The sequence below is a fragment of the Cupressus sempervirens genome, chromosome 6 (genome assembly GCF_028749045.1).
Source record: "Cupressus sempervirens isolate cs-2001-9-10 chromosome 6, ASM2874904v1, whole genome shotgun sequence".
Taxonomy (NCBI): Eukaryota; Viridiplantae; Streptophyta; class Pinopsida; order Cupressales; family Cupressaceae; genus Cupressus; species Cupressus sempervirens.
Genome location: NC_143123.1, coordinates 151,307,166 through 151,329,383, shown reverse-complemented (window position 1 = coordinate 151,329,383; position 22,218 = coordinate 151,307,166). Strand labels below are relative to the sequence as shown.

Sequence of the window (22,218 nt, the reverse complement as noted above, 5' to 3'; positions counted from 1 at the left end):
CCAAGGGACTTTGCAATCCTGACCCATACTTTGTTAGGAGAAATGTAATTATTAACAATAGAACCAAAAAATTATTTGATTTGTTTCATAATTTGAATGAATTGGCTTTTAATCAGAGCCTTGTCCCTCACCCGTCTGTCCTCCCAAAAATTGATTCTATTTCTGTTATCCACCTACCACTTGATCCCATGTTTGAAAATATTATAGATCTTGACAATATTGTTTCAAATTTTGGAATTCGGGGAAAGGTACTTAGCCATTAACATATAAACAAAGGAATCATTCCTTACATATTTGGCACACATGATTCTAAACCAATTAGTCAATTTACAAGCTAAATTCTAGCCAACTTTGCCAAACAAGGCTTTGTTTAGCTTTCTAATCCCTAGACCATCCTAAGACTTTGGTTTACAAACCATGTCCTAGTTGACAAAGAGTCTAGCTTTCTCCTCCATAACCATCCAAAGAAAATTCCTTTGGAGCTTCTCAAGATTGTCAACCATTCTCTTAGAGATCTTAAATAAGGATAGGAAATAAAATGGTATACCTCGAAGGGAGACTTGCAAGAGTTGGAGTTTTCCAACATTACTGGGAGTATTTCCTTTCCATCCCATTATCTTGCTCTGAATTCACTCCAAAGTTTGGGGTCACCTCCTTAACTATTGGTGGGAGACCTAGGGAAGTATCCGATAAAGATGCCTCTTGACAAATGATAATGTGAGTGATTTTATTCTAAAGGTCTAAATCAATATAGATAAATTAAATTTTGCTTCTGTAGTAGTTAATTTTTTGACTTGAGACTAAGGCATAGTCATCTATGAGTTTTATCTAGTGTTTGGCCTCAATGACCGAGGAGATTTTGAATAAAAGGGCATCATCCATAAACTAATGCATAATGTATGAAGAAAGGATGGTGGTTGCACGTATACCCATACTTTTGTGTTCAAATATTAAGTAGTTGAAGTTCTTGGTCATAAGTTTTTCCACCATTATGAGAAGATAAGGCAAAAGGCCCCCCCCCCCTATCTTAACCCTTTAACAAGCTTAAATAATCCCAAGGAAGTGACATTGACTAGATCAAAGTAATGAGCACTTCCAATAGCCTTATGGATAATGTTGATAACATTATTACATGGAAACTCAACTTAACAAGAACAAAAAAAAGGATGTTCTAGCTAATCTTATCATAAGCTTTAGAGATGTCAAGATTTAGTGCCATTGCTGGGGATTTACACTTTTCGTGGAGCAGATAGCCTCATATGTAGATATAGTCGCATCTAGAATTTGACATCTACGAACAAAGCCTTTGTGAAAAGGGTTGATAATTTTGTCTAGAAGAGGTTTGATTCAATTAACAACAACCTTAGAAAAGATCTTGTACACATAATTACATAGGTTGATAGATCTAAAGTCTATTATCAGCTTGTGGTTACAGACCTTAAGCACTAGGACAATTACATGTTGTTTAATTTCTTCAACATTTTTCTTGAATGGATGAAACCTTTAGCATCTCTTGTTAGATGATACTTAATAACCTCACAAGATTCCTAGAAGAAGGCTGAGGGAAATCCACTAGGTCCAGGGGCTTTATAAGCTCTTGTAGAGAAAGTAGCCTTTTTAACCTCATCTTCAGTTACATGTGCTAGTAACAACTCATTGTCCACCTCATTAACAATCATGGAGATTTGATCAAGTAGTTTATCCCATATAACAGGGTCCTCCCTAGAGTCCTTCGTGAAGTTTAGAAGGAAGAATTGAGAAGCCCATTTATCCACATCCTTGGCCTCCACGAGTTCCATATTGTTGTTATTTATGATAGATTTGATATTATTCCTTCTTTTGTGTTTAAAGGACTATCCTTTTCTGTCAGCCATTGGATCCTAGACCTTTTATTCTAGTAGATTTCCTCTTTGCAATTGTTTTTTTTCTATTTATTTCTCCAATTTTCCTCCTCCATGTGAGTAGACTTAGAAGTGTCACCCACAACCATGGAACATTGGATCTAGGAGAGCTTAGTCTTACTCTCTTTCTTTTGCTTGAATATATCTCTAGACAAGGTTATGCTCTATTCTTTAACTTCCTCCTTGATGTTTTTGAGTTTATTAGCCACCAAAACATAACAGATTCTTGGACAGGATGTTCCACCATTTGTGTATACAATCTTTGAAATCAGCATGAGAGTGCCACATAATTCATATCTAAAAGGGATAGGGCTCGATGAAGGGTGTTCAATCTAATTTAGAAGAATAGGGGTGTGATCATAAATATAGTGGCATAGAAGCCAAGGTCCCAATGAGAAGAAACTAGGAAGTGATCCAATTTGACTTGGATGTGATTTTGGTCTTTTTTTATTGTTGGACCAAGTGTATGGGTATCCTTGGAGATCCAAATTGAGGAGGCCATTCCTCCTTATAAATTCAAATAAATCAAGCATGTTGTCATTGTAGTCTAGGAAAACCTAGGTTTTTTTAAAGGAGTACAGGGGAGAATTGAAGTCCCCAACCACCATATATAATACGTCATCGACATTGTCATTGAAGAGATTGGATAGTTCCTCCTAGACCTGAGTCCTACCACCTTGGGTGGTGAGGGCATAAACATTAACCAAATACCAAGGGAGGTTTCTCATAGAAAAATGAGTAATCAAAAAATTATGAGAAGAGGCTATCTCATGACTAGATAACTTACAAAGATTTCAGAGTGTGGCAACTCCACTAGATGCCCTATGAAAAGTTGTAGAAGGCAATATTTTTTTGGCAAGACTAGCAAAAGCAACATGGGTTATTTTAACTTCTAGTATGAGAAGATCATCAAGCTTGAATTCCTTAATGCTTTGTTTCAAAGCCTACTATTTTGAGGGTTGTTTAGACCTCTCAGCTTCCAGGTGAGGCACTCCATTTCTTAATGTTTTGAGCCTCCTCTAGAGTTAGTTGCCTTCCATTGGCAATTTCCCTAGCTATCTCCTTCATTTTGAGGGTTCTTCCAAAAGCTCTTCCTAGTTTTGTGTCAGCTCCCATGTCCACCTTCTCTCTCTCTCTCTCTCTCTCTCTCTCTCTCTCTCTCTCTCTCTCTCTCTCTCTCTCTCTCTCTCTCTCTCTCTCTCTGATTCATCATCTTAATCACTATCCACCAGGGACGTCAGTGGGGATCTACTAACAATGAGGTGGTAGCATATTTGGAGGTTTCCATTGTCAAAATAAGAATGGTCACTTTGGGTGGAGAGGTCAAGACCACACCTAATAACTTAGGTAGGGAGGGGAAGGTCAAATCTCCGTAGTCACCAATAGGAATCCTCTAGAGAACAAGACAAAAAATGTAAGGCATCCACTTCAAGAATCCCAAGGGTAGAGTATGAGGCCATCAAAGTTTCCAAGGGAGTGGCCAAAGTCATCAAAGACATGGGATTAACATGTTTTTTTTTTTTTTGGGATTTCTCCATCTTCTAGTTCCATCCTCACCATTACAATTGGTGTAGGTGTCATCAGGGTTTTGAGAACCTCCAAGATCTCTGCCATGAAATAGTATTCAACCTGAACAACTTTTGCTCCCTTTGAGTATGTCTAAGCCATATTTGTCTTACTCTCATTCAACCCTTCCTTTGGGGAGACTTTCTCCTTCATTTTTGGGTTTTTTTTAGTTGGAGCTTTGCATTTAGCAATAACATGTACATGTGTTTGCACAATTCTGGCAATGGAGGGAGGCATTTTCATAAACTATGGCCTATGTCCAGAGTCCCCATTTGGATTTGAGGTAGATGAAGTTGGGGAGGGCCTTGTTAGCAACAATATTAACATAGAACTTTACGTACATTAGTTGAGACTTCTGTGTTGTGACAACATCCACAACCACAAAGTGTACAAAAGAGTTGCCAATCCATTGTAGAATCCTGTCATCCCAAAATTCTAGTGGGAAGCCTAGTAAGTGGACCTAGACAAGAGCAAGGCGGTGAAGCTCAACATTAAGATCAAGGCTAGGTTTCCATTTAGAGAGGGTGAGGTTGTAGTTCTCATAGTGCCAAAAACCAGAGAAGACAATGATTGGGTCCTCTTCAACAATTAATTTGAAGGAGAAGAGACCACTCACGATAGCCCTAAATTGCACACTACCTTTAACTTTCTAGAGGTTGGACACCTATTTCATCACCATATCCACTAAAGGACGGAAGACCAAAAATCTTCCCACCAAGCATAATAATTATATCTCAACACTATAAAGTATTGTTATTGTGATCGTTACATATGATAACACCAACTCTATAATTTAGAATTAAAAGAATGCAAAGAAATTATTATTTTTGGTGCCACGCATGGAACACTGCTTAGACAAGTACAATAAAAATGGAAAGAGAACACATAAATGACGTTTGAATTTAATCTACTAAAAAATTAAAAAGTTTAGACAAGTACAAGGAAAATGGAAAGAGAGCACATGAACTACATTTGGGTTTAATTTAATAAAAATTTGAGTTTAATCTACTAAAAATTTAAAAAGAGAAAAAAACGTATATAATTTTTTTTGATGGAGGTCAATGGGGCACAATCTCAACCTAGATGTTAGGGAGCCTTGTACCCGGCAAGACTTAATTCCTAGTGGGATCTTTGTGAGCTTTTCAACTTCACCAATAGCCCAAAAGCCCTTTGACAAAATCAAAACATTTTCACAAGAAGAAAACTTAAAAACATATACCATAAAAAATTAAAAATTAATACCTTGAAATAAAGCCGGCCTATTCTCCGCTGCAAATTTTCCTTGCCTCATCGTGAGATTCAAAGAGAATCTAAACGTTGTCAACTGTTCGCTTTTTATTCGTTTCCTGTCATTCATTTGATCTAATTTGTCCATATCATTTTGGTTTTTCAATTCATTTACACCATACCTTGAAAGATTTGCTTTAGGACGCAAATATGTTAGGACTTATTGTCTTCGTGTTGATAATCTGTACTATCGCCTGGTGGATTTTCCGTTTTGCAGTTGCCGATGGTAGCATTTTCACGCTATAGTTTTCTTAGCATATTCAGCTTTTCATTTGTTTTCTTCTTTGCAATTCATATGAGGTCAAGGGTTCAATTCAACGCTGTGTGACTTCTGATTTTTAATGTTCTCAGCTGATTTTACTCTTCTTAGGAAAGGATCAGCTAATGAGCACGAAATTGAAGACAAGGTACTGATATTTTAGAGCTCTTAGTTGTTCAATGTGTAATATCTTTGCAAATGTAGTGAATTTACTGTAAAATATTTGTTCTATAAGTGATATTTACTTGCAAAGTCAAGGGAGATGCCCCATGGTGAAATGTTTGGCTTATGTAGAACTCACAACGTTCCTCACAGAGGCATTGATTTGTCGGTCCAGTGCATACTCTGAGGTACTTTGGTGGAGTAGCAGCCATTTAGGGTCAGCTTAGCCCAACTTGACTGTAGAATGTGGAACATGGGGTCGCTCGATTTTTTGGGCATATTTAATTGCGTGCAAGATCTTGTGTGAAGATGTGCTGTCCATGTAAATTAGGCGCTCTTAAGGCAAAGCGTATATCCTCTAGATTAGATTTAATGAATGGTTGTATACACCTGGAGATTAGATTTAACCAATGGTTGTTATTTAACTTAATTGTAATACAATCTTTAATCCAGGAAAAAAGATTCATGAATTTCTTTGTCTCGTTGTCAAATGTTTTCTATTAGTTATGACATGGTTCTTTGGATTACAATTTGGACACGGAAGGGATTAGCTGCGTAGTTACTGGTATAAGAGATGCATACCTTCGCATTGATTTTCTATAGACATTCCATTTCTCGTTGGTTTGCAGTGTGACAGTTGCTTCATATATATATATATATATATATATCTGTGCGTGTGTGTGTGTTATATTTTTATATTTTGTAAGACACTTCTTCAGTGTTTTGAATTATGTACAGATTGTTAATGTTTCATTACACTTTAAATACACTTCCATAAATCTACTACAATTTAGACACAACTTCAAAACTTGAGATATGCATCACCTTTCTTGGCAAATCTTGGCTGATGGTATGGGCTGCCTTAAACACGTTAATGGTTTTCCTAGTGTATCTCCCAGTCATGCTTTGTATCTCATAATCATTATGCCATAACCTTCCTACATATCTGATAGAGTTATGGATGACCTTAATGCCATGAAGGGACTTTGAACTTGGGTTTTGCACTTACAGTTTCTCCCATCGCCATTATGCTATAACTGATTGAACAATTACTAAGTATTAGTAATTTATTTTATAGAATGTTAATAAGTTGCATTATTAGTTGTGCAAAGGCTAATGAAAATAGTGACAGTAGTTTTGTTCTTCATCATGTGTAGGTTGTGTGGATCACAGGAGCCAGCCAAGGAATTGGTAATTCACTGAGCATTTTACCCTTTCTTTGTTTATTCTGTTATATCTTACATTTTAAAGTAATGAGGTATGCTACTTAGGATCAAGTCATAAGAAGAAACTGCTGTCCATGCTATAAGTGTTTGTTCTTAAACCTACGATATTAATTTATGCCACATAATGAGCTATTTTGTTTGGAAGCTTATATGTACAATATTAAGCTGGGAAGTTGTAGTCCGAGGTTCTTATAAGTGCTCCTCTTTGCTTTGTGAAAGGGGTCACTTTCATGAAAAGGACCACATAATTGTTGAAGAGTGGTCAATATTTGTGTAGTCCTCTTGTTATAGACTGGGAATTTTCTCTATCTTTAGGTATGGTCAATCTATTTTTAATATTAATTTGTTGAATTTGAAGTTGCCAACTTCAATGTTATTTTTTGTGTTGTTTTGTTGGTTATAGTCTTAGGTGTACACAGACACCAATTTGTTAAAATCTTGTTTAGTTGTACATCTTGCAAATGGATGTATGTTGCATTGCATTCTCTCGTAGAGAAGTCTCTTCAGCATTATTCAATTGGATTTGCTGGTGCAATCTAGATCTTTCGTGTGCAAGTTATCCAACCTATTCTAACTTTGTAGATTTCCATGTTGTAGGTGTACTGCATTAAATTGGTAATACAGTCCATATGATAGGTCTACATATGTTATGACTTTTCGTTAGGTTTACATGCTATAGATCAAGATGTGGTGCATAACAGTCAGTTCTCCTGTAGTACAGTCTTTCGAGTTTTAATTTTTTCATGATATAGATGCAGTATATTGCAGTGGATTCCTTTCCTAGTAAAGTCCTATGGCCATTAACCAATTTGGATTTGCCAGTGCAATCGATATCTTAGCTGTGTTGTTGCCCAACTGATAATCTGAGTGTGTAGTTTGTGCCTGGGGACGCAGATACCCTACAATAATATTGGAGTGAAATAGAAACACATATTTCCTTTGGTAACAAATAATATATAAATGCTACTATTGTCATGAGGATATGCTATGATGCATGCTAGGTGAATCTTTTTACAAAAATCATGAATCTCAGATATTACTTGTGTTGCACGATTGAACAATATTTAAATCAAGAATATCAGTTTTCCACAATCCATAAAGTAATAATAATGTTTTCTGGTATTAATTGTGTAAAGTATTTTTGATCAACGTTTTGGATCACACTCTGTGATCCATCATTAGGATAACAATAACAGCAAGAAAGCTCAAGAAGATGTAGAATGTTCAATTAAATCATCTGATCTGACATATCTAGTTGGTATTAATGGGTGATAAGTAAATGAACTAATTAACTCATTCATATATGTGATGCATTGATGATGTTAACACTTCATAAGAATGTTACAAGAACATTTATAATGTAGGAGCATCAGCTTACCGTGAACTGTATTGAGGAAGAAAATCTAATATGTGCATATTATTGAGACTGTTTTATAGATCCATAAGTTTGAGTAATTGAAACTTTGGATTGAATATCTCAAAATACACTTTCATCTTCGCGATATATTAGGAGAGGTTCTTGCAAAGGAGTTTGCTCGTTTGGGAGCCAAGCTTATTCTATCAGCACGGCGGGAAGTGGAATTAGAGCGTGTGAAAGCAGGACTATCTGGTAAAGGAACTACAAATATACTACTAAAATCTGGCAAACTTCTGTGCTGTTGACACAATTTTACCTGTTGTTAGGATTGATCTAGATTAATCATGGGAATGGGCTTCACAGATCTATGAAGCTGGTTTTGTGCAAATGTTAAAACTACTCTCTATCAAAATCCATTTTCAGGGAAAAATGCACCCGACGGAGTGATGATACTACCCATGGACCTGGCAGCGGGTGAATATGCAATTGAGCAAGCTGTTCAGAGAGCAGAATCCTTTTTCAGTGGTTCTGGTGTTTATTATATGGTCCATAATGCGGCCTATGAGCGCCCTGTATGTAGAAGACTCTTCAGTGAAACTGTGAAATTAAATCTAATCCTAATACTCCAAGAATCTAGATTTTATCCAAAGAAATTAATTCTTTCAGTGTACAGAGTCACTACATGATTTATTCTTAAATTTTCAAGAATCACATCCTTCACATGTTTTGTTTGTGATTGCTCTGCTTCTGCCTAGCAATTAGTTGACATGTTTTTTAAACAAAACTTACAGGAACTCAAATTGTTTATGTTTTCTAAACAAGTAAATGGATATATCCATATCATTCTGGAAAGAAATATTTTAAATATTCTTGAAAAGGTACATGCTCTTCTTTTGATGTGTAGGTTTCCTGATCTTTATGGTTGCAGAAAACTTCGATCTTAGAGACATCAGAAGAAGCTCTTAAGGTTTCTTGAATTTCTTTTTAAATCTTACCTTCTCTACACAAACTTGTATTAATATATGACCATGTCTATAAGTTTGCTATAATAAATATGATCTTAATTTTCCCAGGCTACCTTCAATGTCAATGTGCTGGGAACCATAACACTAACACGCCAGCTTGCCCCTTTCATGTTAAAGAGGGGTAGAGGCCATTTTGTTGTGGTACTTCTCGAGATTTGGTTTCTTTGAACTTGTTACAAATAGACTAATGCAATGAGATGTGCAAATTATTTTATTGATTCCTAGACATCATGCTCTTGCCATTAAATGTAATCTTAATCTCAATTTAACATCATTTTGCAGATGAGTAGTGCTGCTGGCAAGTCACCTGCACCTGGTCAGGCTGTCTATGCAGCTTCCAAACATGCTGTGAATGGGTATTTTCATACCTTACGGGCTGAGGTACATTCATGATGCACATTTATAATATATATACTAGAAGAGATCAGTAACAAAAGGTAATTTGTTTGTGGGGTCGGTTTTTGGTTTATTTTGTTTCAAGGTAAACAAGGAAATCATGTTTGGAAGGAAGGAAAAATGTATCCAAATTTTTTAGGCTCTCTATTACGAAGTAATTGGAAAATATTTGCTTGTTATTAACAGTGATCAAGAGATCAATTTATACAAGAGACCTAATGATGTTTCCTTAAGAAACAATCATAAAGAATAGAAACATTCTATTCTAGAAACAAAAAACTAAATATTAGAAACATTTTAATATTTACAAAAGACTACAATAGATAACCATTAGATACTAAATAGAGATAATAGAAATTATCTATTATCGTAATACCCTTCTTTAATGGTTAATCTATCTAGAGCACGAAGTTGTCAAAAAGTGTAAAAGACAGATTTTGTCTACTCAAGGTGCTCCACATTGTTCACTATGGGCTGTGAACTAGATTGCTTAGATAGGGCAGCTAAGCGCTACCGACATTCAATATTCATATGCCCATACTTGTGGCAATAGTTGCATTGAATGTTTTTTTTCGAAGAGCCTTCTGAATTTGGAGGAGAGGATGTCTGTTGAGAAGATTGCTGATGGTACTTTGGATAATGCTCCAAAACTTTGTAGATGAGCATAATGCTCCAAAACAAACCGCAAAAAGCCATGATTTATAGGAGAGAATCGAAAAAACCGAACACAATTTTGGGGTGAAAAATCAATCAAAACCCAACATGGTTTTTGAGGTGAAAAATCAATCAAAACCTAACATGATTTTTGAGGTGAAAAAACAATTGAAACCTGACAATACAAACCAACAGATTATTTTTGAGGAAAAATTACAAACCCACAAAAGCTTCGTTTTTTTAGGAAAAATGGTAAAACCCAAGAAATAATTTTTGAGGGAAAAATTACAAACCCACACAACTATGTGAATTATAGAATCAAAATTTTTTAAGGGAAAATTTATAGAAACCCCTAAGAAAATATCTTAGGGAAAAAAATATGAAAACCCATCATTTTTTTTTGAGGAAAAAAATTATGAAAACTCACCAAAATTTTTTAGGGAGGCAAAACACGAGACTTTGCATGATAAAGCGGCACATGCAAACAACATGCAAGTACATGCAACAAACATGCAAGTACATGCAACCCTCAAAAGGTAGAGACCCAAAAAATTTGAAGGGTGACCCAAAAAAGAACTTGAAAAATCTAGAAAGATTATGTTGTTGGTTTCTGGATTTGTTGACTCGAAAATCGAGCACCAAGAAAAAACAAATGACAACCCAGTTGAGATCTCAAAAAACCCACCAAGAATTAGAAGATGACAGATTCAAATCTTTCTAAACATAAACCCTAGTTGGATTATAGAGCGAGTTGGAAGAAAATATGTGTATAAATAATTTTGAAAATAATATGTAGATAATTCTACTAAGAAATTATAATTATTTTCGAAAAAATTTAGAGTATCAGTTCTGATACCATATTACAAAGTAATTGGAAAATATTTGCTTGTTATTAATAGTGATCAAGAGATCAGTTTATATAAGAGACTAAACAATGTTTCCTTAAGAAACAATTGTAAATAATAGAAACATTCTAATATTTACAGAAGATTACAATAGATAACCATTAGATACTAAACAAAGAATAGAAACTATCTATCATTGTAATACTCTCATGGTGTAACACCAAAATATTTGAAAACCTAGCTTAGAAAGTAGATTGCTAGAACTAAAGTTTACAATTTAAACTGTCAGAAACTAAATTAGCAAATACACTGTGGCTTATTAGTAAAACTAGGCTCCAGCTAAATTTCCCATGCTAATCAAGATATCATAAATATTGTGAGAGATCCTTTCAACAATTATTAGTATGTAATGATCCCGTCAGAAAATAAATAATTAATCAAAACTTGTTAATGGACCGATTGATTTAGTATATCTTAGACCTATTTTTATTTAATTGTTTCCGTAGGTGTGGCCATTGACTATCTTTGTAAACCCTAAGAAAGTTTCTCGGAAGGGTATTTAAGCATGGCATGTAGGTAGTAGTTGGTATGCAATTTGAATTATTTTCTTCATACTGTGAATTCTAGTTGGGATTATCTATTGTTCGCCATTTCGGAAGTGAAAGATCTTTCCTTTTTGGCTCTCTTCGGTTTTGGTGAGATTCAACCTCACCCTATTCCGTCAGTTTATTACTTTGCTTTGACTCTAGCAAATCCGGAATACCATTTTAGTTTGGAATATATCTATATCTATCTATGTTTATTATACTTTGGTGTCTCTTGTATAATTTGTTGAGTTGTCCATTCATTCAAAGGGCTTAGCGTTAGTGCATTTGAAGATCAACTTCGTGCCACATTTCACCCTCGTTGGACGTGTCAACCCATTTCTATACGGTAATTCCACCCTCACCGTATGACCTCCTTAGAGCAATTGTACGATCTTTAGTTCCCCATATGACTTTCTATCTGAACCATACGAACCCATATCTCCCTTCCCTCCTTGCATACCATACTACCCTCGCCTCTATGCACATACACCGTACGATTGCCTCCACGCCCACCGTACTACATCTCCCTGTCACTGTACGGTGACAAATCCCACCGTATTGCACGATCTTTTGTGTCTACCGTATGAACATTCCAATATCTAACTGTACGGCCCCCTTCACACATATCGTACAACCCCTCACTCATACCATACGATCTTTGCAATTTGTCCATCGTGAATGGGAACATTACATAGTATCAAAATAAAAAATCAATGTAGGAATACTTGGGAGTGTCTTGCAGCAGCCAAGTACCTAAAACTGCTTTAGACCAATCACGCATAGGAAATGTAGGACAATAAATAGATTAGAATGACACCTCTGATGTGGTAATTCCACCTTATTGCTTTCCATGACACCCTTCTCTTTTGTTACCTTCTAGGGCTGCAAACTGCCAAGCAACTACAAATTCCACCCACAATTAGTCTGAGAGAGTTCTTGAACTTCATATTGATGGTCAAACTAAAAAAGTTGTCACTCAATTCCATCCAAATGGATTACAACTAATGTTATCAGTGATGGTGACACTCCATAATAGCATTCATTATTTTTGGTGACTCTTTCTCACTGATGGAGCTTGTTGGGTCACAAGACCACTGCTTCACTTTCTAGAATATATTTTCATTTTCAAGGCTTGAGTTGTTATCATGAAAGTAAAACCTTCTTATCAATAGACCATGGAGGGTTGAAGGCCAACTCCATGAGAGTGGTTTTTGTTTTCTACTCTTTGAGTTCAACTTAGACTTGAGAAGGTGTTCCCAAACGCTCGATAAACAAAATGGAAAACTAAAAATGGTGATAGGTTAACCCAACTTATTGACTTGAATCCAGAAATTTCATTAAGCCAAGAACAATTAACTTTCTAAATGCCTCTATATAGTTGATTTGGTTGAGGCATGACCCATTTGAAATAAGTTCATTTAAGGCTTCCTTAAGATTGATTCCCTAGTTAAAATATAAGATCATAAATGCATTGTATTGAGTTTATTTATATACCAGTGATTGATGTATAATGTCCTTGTTGGACGAAAACTTAGTATGTTGGCTAAACCTTGGCAAATGTTTCTCCATTGTGCTAGCATGTATGTACTCAAGCTAGATGGTGGGGCTGCCAACCATGTGTCCACAAGGGTTTTGGCTTGCGTTGGCACTCTAGTGGGACCAAAATCCCATTCTTAACATTAGTGAGCGCTATTCACCATTAGTCTAGGCTTTTGGCATGGTGGTTGCCTTGCTTTGTATTAAAGTCAAGGTCTTGAGGTCAAGCTCTATAGAGTGTGGTGGACATGTAATGACCCTAGTGTACAAAAACCTGGTATGTCAGGTAAATGTTGATGGATGTTCTTTTTTTGTGCTAGGCTGCCAACTAAGTTTACCTGAACTAAATGTGGGGTCAACAACCATGTGTCCACAAAAGGGTTGGCTTGTGTTAGCACTTTGGTCAGACAAAAACCACACTCTTAATGCCAGTGGATGCCATTCACCATTCGTTTGAGTTTTTGGTGTAGTGGTTGGTTGCCTTTATGTCCCTTCCTACAATTTTTAACAAAGAGCATATTTGAAACATAAACAACATTCATTAAATAACATGCACCACTCTTTGAACTATATCCAACAACAAAATCAATTACACTCAACAATACATATGAGCTTGCATAAATGATTTGAAATTCAATTGTAACTTTATTGCTTATAATTTGGTATTCACAACAAGGGGGTTAATATGATAGTCATCGCGTGACAACATACAATAGTATCAGACAACGTTCACACCAACTTTGTAAAGTTTCCTACAAATCCTCTAGGCTCCAATGCACTCCTTGAGTGAGAATGCATTCCAAGAACCAGTATTTTTTGTGCTCCAATCCTAACAACCTATGGATTTTTGTCTATTCATTGTTGACTCATGGATTTTGTCCAGAAAAAGATAGGAACTGAAAATCTCTGCAAATAGATTTATCCAACATGGATGCATCACAACTCAATAAAATATTTTCCTAATTTTATGTTCTCCCTACACACAAGACCAGATCGGTTGGCCTAAGCTCAAATGGTGCTAAGGCCCAAATTTGAAACCTACACATCACATTACAATTTTCCGTTGGGGCTTTGGACTTTCCTTGTGACTTGGGATTCATCGGGTCACATCCTCAATCATTGTCATTTGATTTCTTTGCAGCATGTGTCAAGAGACACTCTTGAAACTTGATCCTCGACAACTCTTGGCTTGCATCAAGAAGTAGCTTTGACGCTTTCTCCGCAACAACCTTAAAGTGTGTTCAGCGGTAATCTTGATCTGCAACTCCAACATCATCTTGAGCAAATGATCCCATGTTATTTTTGAAAAAGGGTTTGTCCTCAAGCAATGCAGATTAGGATGGCTTGAGAATCTCAAGCCCTTCCCATGTGGCTTCTTCAACTAGCAGGTTTCTGTGCTTAACAAGATACTCTGCGATGCTGTTGTTCCTCAAGTGTTTAATGTGGGTATCCATCACTTCCTCTTGGTCAAATTCAATTGTCCCTCATCGTCTAAGGGTGGAAACTCCTCCAAGAGCATAATGTGCTGACCAAGGACTTTATTTAAACATGACACCTAGTAAAAATTAAGAAAATGTCATGCAACAATCCACCTCCATTTTCACTCCTATTGAGCTTAGCTGCACAGCTAACATATTGAAGACATTCAAAGTTCAAATGGTCAACTCAAGATCTACCATCCTTCATTCTTAGGGAATAAAACTTCTTTTCTAGTAATAATTTATATACCAAGAATTTAGGTTGATAAATTTCATCAAGCTTTTTTCAAATATTTGGTGTGACAGTGATAGTCTCTTCATGAACAGTTGATAAACATGAATCTACTAAACAGAACCTCACAAGACCTTTAACCTTTTTGTCCACCATGTCCCAATTTTCTTGTTTCATACTTGATGTCATGGTACTAGTATTGCAAGACAGAGATTTGTATCCTCCATGTTAAGTTTCCACAACTCAAAATTATGTATTTGCTCTCTTTGCCTGCAATAAGATCAATAAAATCTGTACACAAGCTCTCACTCAATTGAAGATTAGTACAAAAATCCTCTACCTAAACACTAGGATCAAATTTTATCAAAGCTCCTATATCAGTTTAAAGGAAGCAAGGCTTGCGGAAACCTCTTTGTACTAACCAAATAAGTAGAGCAATGTTTTTTCAATCTTTATAACCTATAGAAATACTAACAAATGTAAAATAAACAATATACCATAACATAGGTGTACATGGGGAAAATCATTTTGGGAGAAAAACCCTATGCTTCAAAGCAGTCCAATTTATTATTGAGTAAATCAATAAATAATAATACAATTGCAGAGCGAGCCTGTGCACGAGTATGGTAAACATACAAATCTGGAGTGATTTTAACAAGTATAACAGTGCCTGTAAATTAACCTAACAGAATGCAACTCTAAGCACCACTTTATAGGAAATTATTTAATGGCACTAAACTTGGACCCAAATTCCTTTAACACCTTCTTGGTTTTAGTCCTCTTAGCTATTTTTAACATTTTCCCGACACATCTTGTGCTTGTCATACCTATTATATTTGACCACCCAAATTTGGGTGCCCCAACTTGACCTCATTAATCTATTCAAAGATGTCCTATGGTCAATGCCCATACTTGTTATAGTGCAAGTCAATGGCCAGTATAATTTCCCTCTTACATGCTTTTATGTGTCATAAGAATTTATTGTATGCAATTCCCATCATGAACACCTTAAGGCACAACCCTCAAGATGCCGACACATGGCCAAACCATGCCATCTCCATTTGGGATGCCTAACTCCTCAATTAAGGACTTAACTCATGAAAAATCAAAATCCAGTAAGCCTTCAAACCTGATGCTAACTTGCCTACAAGAACGCGAAATAGTGATTACATTCAAAATTAATTAAAAAAGGTTCGAGTCATTTTTTTCCACATGGTAGATATTGGCTGGTTCATAACCATTTCCGACAGAAAATCAGAGTCAAGTCTGTGATAAAAACATAATAAAGTACTAGTAATTTTTAGTGGCAACAAAAACAGATCATGGATGATGTGAACAAATATTGAACATTAGCAACCTAGCAGTGCTTTCCCCTGCTCGATGTGAAAGAAACCAGCTACTGTCTTCTTCACATTATGAAATAATCTGCTATTAGTTCAACCCTTCTGTGTAGGAAATGAATGGGATACTGTTGACAACCCATCTGCTGGACATCATTTACCTCTCACTGCAGCTTTTGCAGCAACTTGTTCATATATCCCTCACATGTTTCTTTGAAAATTTGTGACATTTGCTCCTATTCTGTTCAATGACATTTGTGATCATGATGCTTAAATTTCGGGTTCTCCATGGGTGGTAGTATGGTTCCCACCAGAAACGTTATTCAGAGATTGAGTGCAGTGGTAGAGGTTTGAATTTCAGCTGTTGATTTATCCCAGACACCCAATTTGGTTTCTTTCGTTGAACACCAGAACCTTTCTTACCACCCTCTTAGGGCCAAGTGAGACTAGCACAGGCTTCAACAGGTCTTTTCACATTCATAGGAAAGGAAAGACAAGCCTAGGAAGCAAGAGCCAAATAAAGTTGAAATTAGTTATCCAATACAGGCAGTGAAACAGTAAAGCTGACAAGAAGGAATTCACAGAGAAAGGCTTTGGAAACACCAAATAAAAAATGCTTCCATTATTGTTAAGATAACTCAACCTCTAAAAATATTTGAACAGGCACAGTTTTTCTCTAAAAGCCATGACAAACTGAAAACATAGCTGGACATAGATATGAAAATGGAAATAGAAGAAGTGAAAAGAATAAATGCAGTAAGGAAGGCCATATTACAATGAGTAACTGTCATCATGAATTTAGTTGGGGAAGAGCGAGGAACACACCTTTTCTCTTGGCTTGTTTGGGATACACTACCATAATCCATGAAAGAACTGATATCATGTCCCATGGATCTCTTCAATAATAATTTGAATGGCAATGTGAAGTAAAGGATATATTGAAACCATAACAAAAGTTCTAGGCAAAAGCCAGGGTTTCACATGGCCACCCTCTCCTTTCCCTGTTGACATGTTGACAGGTCTACAAGGAATTATTATTCACAATACTTAGGAGGGGTGCTCCAATTCTAATATGTACCTCCATCCTAAGTCACAAGGTTCGAGTTCGAGTTTGACAACTATGAAGTTCGAATGAAATTCAACAAGTCAAAAAAAATGAAAAAAAATTCGACATTAAATTTGCCTTATGCTATTTAAAAAAAAAAAATGTTATTTACTATTTACAAAAATAAATGTAATGTTTTAATATAAATATTAAATATGGAATGATTTCAATAAAAAAAAATATAACTTGCTACAGTTAACAATTTTATAGTTTATAGATTAAAAAATATGTCTTCTAGCATAATACATTAATTCTAATATTTTAATACTATAATGTTTTAATGTAACTATTTGTTAATGTTTGGTAGCTTTTGTTGGATAAACCTATATAATTATATGAGATAGAATTTATATACATATGTTCATTATAAATGAGATGTAAGTTTATCATTATATATATATATGTGATTACGTTTTTATTATAATAATTATATAATTGATGAATAGACATGTCCCATGAAGGGACATGTCTGTTCATGGCTTATCCTCATTTAAATAAGAAGTCGCTATCATTTGGAAAACACATACCATATACTTGGCAGTGCTTAGTACATTTGCAGCGATCCTGAAAATCACATGGTATTAGAGCCAGGTTGTAGATGTATGAGTGAATAATAAAATATTAAATGTGCATAGAAGCACAGAGACCAGAGGAATATTGTAGAAAGATAAATTAATAAGGAAGTTATGTGGAATTCTTAGCGGGAGCCATAAATCAAAGAAAATCAGTGAGGAAGAATGGAAATCTTTTTAAAGTTTGATACTTGCAGAAAATGATTTTTAATTGGAGTAGCTATTATGCTATGACGTCGGATTTAGCCTGCCAATTTGTGCGCCTCAACTATGAACAATATGGAATGAAAATCTGCAAGCTCGATATATTAATAAGACTGATAGATCCTTCAACCAAACTCCAAGATCCAGAGAAGGCGACAACTCAGATGTTGATGTATGTAGAAGTGACTGACAAAAGATACTAAGTACATCACAGAATCAGAGTTGAAGAAATTTGATCAGAAGAGGCCCTGAGAAGACCTCAAATTTATGATAGAACTTATTTGCTCTTGCTTCCTGCCCAACAATGATAGAGATACGTGATTATTGGATTCCTAAAGTTGATGACTGAATAGAATGCTGGAGGTGTCATCAGAAAATAAAAAAATAACTTGGGTTATCTCTGCTAAGGTAGAGCGCTAACATTGTGAGCCTTATGTGCATTTTTTTGGTAGAAGCCATCATTGGCCTTCAGGTCACTGTGAAAACTATTGCAACTGGGCAGTTCCAGATATGTCTGATTGCAAACAACACCATGTTCCCATTGGACCAAAGTTCGATGCCCACAACATCATTGTTGGTAGACCAAACCAGGATTCCATTGACATCAAAGAGCTTGTGACTTATAGATTTTTTGAGATGACATGATGTGTGCTTGGGTGTAAACGAAATACATTATCTACATAAATCAAAAGCGATCAGTGAACCTTTTGTGGATTGTAAATTATGGAAGAAAAAAAAGGAACCGATAGATAACCCAAGGAGGCACACATCATGGCTATGAACTTGAGTGCAGTATTACACAGCAACCAAAGAAGATAACGAAAGAACAATGGGAACAATAATCTCATCATCCAATGACTATAAGGGAAGGGAAGATATCGATTGCATTTATTTATTGAAGTTGGCTATAATAAAGATCGACTCAAAATTTGAGTCTTTGTTGAAGACAACAACGATAAGATGGAAGAGCTTCTAAGAATTAAAACTAGAAAAATTGTGCCATAGGAGCAAGGAGGACCCACCCCACCTTTGGTAGCAAATGAAGAGGGGATCTGCAAATATGTTGGGCATTCAACCCTGTAACTTGGACTAGGCACTTCGGATAAGACCTCTATAACATTGTCATATAATTGTGCACAATATTTTGGAATGTGCGATAAGAAGGTAAGTCAAATTAAAGATATTTGAAAGTCTTTCTGTGAGTATGACTGCCAAAAGGATTGGAAGTAAGTACAATGAAGTCCGTTTCTTGTTTTGGTATGTATTTGTTTTATATAATTATTCATTTATTGCCTTATTTAAATGAAATAATATTAATTTGATATTATGACCTTTAAGAATATTTGAAGTGATGTTTTATAATTAATATAAAATATTATGTATGAAAAGATTGATTCAAATGGTATAGTGTCATAATGGGAGATCTCATTGACATGACTATGTTTTTCTATAATCTTTATAATGTTGGTATGTAAGATATAATGATCTTTATTTGATCTTGACCAACATGACCGAGATTAAGAATTTTCCAAAATATCAGAATAATGTGAAAGATTTAACAAATGTGTGCAAAATGTAAAAGATATAAATTAGAGGAAGTATTGATAATGTATCAAGAGGATAAATCAAGAAGTATAAAAGGTTGCATCAAAGATGTTTATGTACTGATAAGTATTTTCCTTGAGTATTACATTTATCTATTCATTGCAGTCAGCCTCTTATTTTCAATTCGATATGTATTATAAGAATTATTTTCGTTGATATTTTCCAAGAATGTTTTTGCAAAAAAAAAGGGAGATTGAGATTCAGAGGGACCCTGACATTACATTAAAGGCAATCTTGAAAGAGAGGGAGAAAATAGAGCATATATTTTAGTCAACCTTTAGTGATCTCGGTCATATTGATTCAAAGGGAGTAAACCATGTTGAGATGGATTCTTCAGTAATCAATAAATTGTAGTGGTTAAGAGGACTGTAATTCAAATATACATCTTGAATATCTGATTTTAATGGGCCTACCCCCTGTGTACATCATAAGGAAGTGACGATTTCCGGATGATGTCACTTGTCTTTGCATAAGTTATTGAAAGGTGACGATCTTGCAATAACTTAATCTTCTATTATGATATCTTGTGATATCTATGCAGATCATGATAGATTATACTTTGCATGTTGGATGTTTATATGGTAAGCATTATGAGAATATGTGTGCACATACCTTATAAACATTTTTTGAGTATATGGTGAATGTTATGCAAATTGATGTTCTAGAGGCTATTACATAGAGTACGTGGTAAATATCATACGACTTGATGTTCTGAAGGCCATTACTCATAGTACTTGGTGAATATCTTGCATCTCATTTTGGAGATCATTACTCAAAGAGTATCTGGTGAATATTATATGTTGATATTTTGGAGACCAATATTCAATTGTAATATCAAAATGGTGAATATCATATGTTGATGTTTTGCAAACCGTTACCTTATTCAGTACATGATGAATATTAAATGTTGATATTCCAGAGACCATTACTCAGAGTATTCGGTGAATATCATATGTTGATATTTTGAAGGCCAATACTCATGATATTAAATGTGATATCAAAATGGTGGATATCTTCTGATCAAAGATATCTTTAAAATTTTTCATTCCTAATATTACCAACGGTGTAATATATGTCTTTTGTTTATCCTCTATAGCTAAGACGGAGTGTTGATGTTTGGTAGCTTCTGTTGGATAAATCTATATAGTTATATGAGATATAATTTATATACATACGTTCATCATATATGAGATGTAAATTTATTATATGAGAGCCATGGTTATATATATATATATATATATGATTAAGTTTTTATTATAATAATTACATAATTAATGAATAGACATGTCCCGTGAAGGGACACGTCTTTTCATGGATTATCCTCATTTAAATAAGAAGTCGTCATTTGGAAAACACATACCATATACTTGGCAGTGCTTAGTACATTTGCAGCGATCTCGAACAACACAACAATACCAAAAGATTTGAATAAAAAATATAACTTATTACAATTAACAATTTTATAGTTTATAAAATTAAAAAAATATAAGTTTTATATCATAATAAATTAATTTTAATGTTTTAATATTATAAAACAAATGACAAAAACATAAATTAAAATAAATTTTGTAACCTAAATAATCGAGCACCTTAGAAAACAAAATAAAATCATATGAAATAAAATGAAATCATTCGGAATGATGAATAGGCAAGACCGGCAGACGAACAAGCAGCAATGGCAGTCGAATAGGCAACAATGATGAACAAACAGGCAGGAGTATCACTTGCTGTCACTGCAGCAACAAACTTCTCAGTTGTCGTCACTGCACCTGCAAGCTTCCAAACTAAATTGCAGACAAAAACAACTTCAGAGATAAACACCAAAAATCTTCCAGCCCTAGCCGCTGCCGTCAACTGATGCATTCCATTAGAAGACTGAGTTTATTTATAAAATACATAGTCGAAAACCCTAAAAAACAGTAATAAAGAATATGTTTTACTACACAACACTTTTTTTATCCTACCGTACAAATTTATGGCAAACTTTGACAAAAGTTATTATTTTTTTATGGGTTCACCAAATTTCGGACCTAGAGTTGAAAATTCGGCAAACCCTGTGATTTAGCCTCCATCCAGTCATCTTCTCTTCAAATTTTTTGGGCTGGGATGGGTGAAGCATTCTTAGCACAGGAAACTAAATTCTTTAAATCTATCATTGAAGCTCAAAATACCAGCAATTAAGGATTGAAGTTGCTACTTTTCAGGGATTTTGGCTTCTGATTTCAGCATGGTTGCTAAGATCTGGGAATTCATCTTGAATATGAACTTGGTCACACCCCTACCATGCTTTGCAACCATGCTACATTCTGTAGGCCTTGGCTCAAGTTATTCATGGACCACTCTAATCCTCCAGTCAACCAAACATTGGTTCTTTCAAATAATCCCAGCAGATTTGTCCTTGGCCACCTTTTTGCCAAGCTTCCCTTGGGATTATTGTTCTGCGTTAAGCTCTTAAGAACCCAAAATGGGTGTTTGGTTCATTGACAATTTATATATTTTAGGTTCTTGCAGGGTGGAACTTGCACATGTTGTTCATGCTTAAAATGAAAACGTTGCTAGTTTTAAAATAAAAATTTCTTTTGTATCTTAATTATTCCATTTTATTTATCTGTACCTTATAACTTTGTCCATTCTTAGTTATTCCTAAGTTATGAAGATTATATTTACAGTTTACTAGTAAGTAGTGAGTCACAAATGTCTATTATTGCTAATAAAGGTATGCTCGTGGTCTACAGCTAGCTCAGAAAGGCATCAAAGTCACAGTAGTCTGCCCTGGTCCAATTGACACATCAACATCGCCTAATTTGGAAAGTTCATCAATGCAGAAAAAACAATTAGAGGTAACATGAACAGGGAATAATTTAGTTGCTTTTATAATTGG

At 35.1% G+C, this 22,218-nt stretch overlaps 1 protein-coding gene across 2 annotated transcripts in view; it reads left to right on the top strand.

Moving 5' to 3' along the window:
* The first annotated feature begins 4,702 nt into the window (after nucleotides 1–4,702).
* The window catches only part of LOC149551684 (NAD(P)-binding Rossmann-fold superfamily protein), a 190,068-nt gene continuing 172,552 nt past the window's right edge, over nucleotides 4,703–22,218 (top strand). Inside the window, exons 1-9 of one of the 2 annotated variants that reach the window (XM_089787205.1) lie at nucleotides 4,703–4,980; nucleotides 5,106–5,161; nucleotides 6,333–6,366; nucleotides 7,912–8,010; nucleotides 8,182–8,330; nucleotides 8,687–8,725; nucleotides 8,832–8,924; nucleotides 9,066–9,164; nucleotides 22,073–22,177. In XM_089787205.1, coding sequence (XP_089643331.1) covers nucleotides 4,905–4,980; nucleotides 5,106–5,161; nucleotides 6,333–6,366; nucleotides 7,912–8,010; nucleotides 8,182–8,330; nucleotides 8,687–8,725; nucleotides 8,832–8,924; nucleotides 9,066–9,164; nucleotides 22,073–22,177 — 750 coding nt within the window. In that variant the 5' untranslated portion in view covers nucleotides 4,703–4,904. The remainder of the gene's footprint in view (nucleotides 4,981–5,105; nucleotides 5,162–6,332; nucleotides 6,367–7,911; nucleotides 8,011–8,181; nucleotides 8,331–8,686; nucleotides 8,726–8,831; nucleotides 8,925–9,065; nucleotides 9,165–22,072; nucleotides 22,178–22,218) is intronic. The other variant, XR_016352797.1, reaches the window with a different exon arrangement.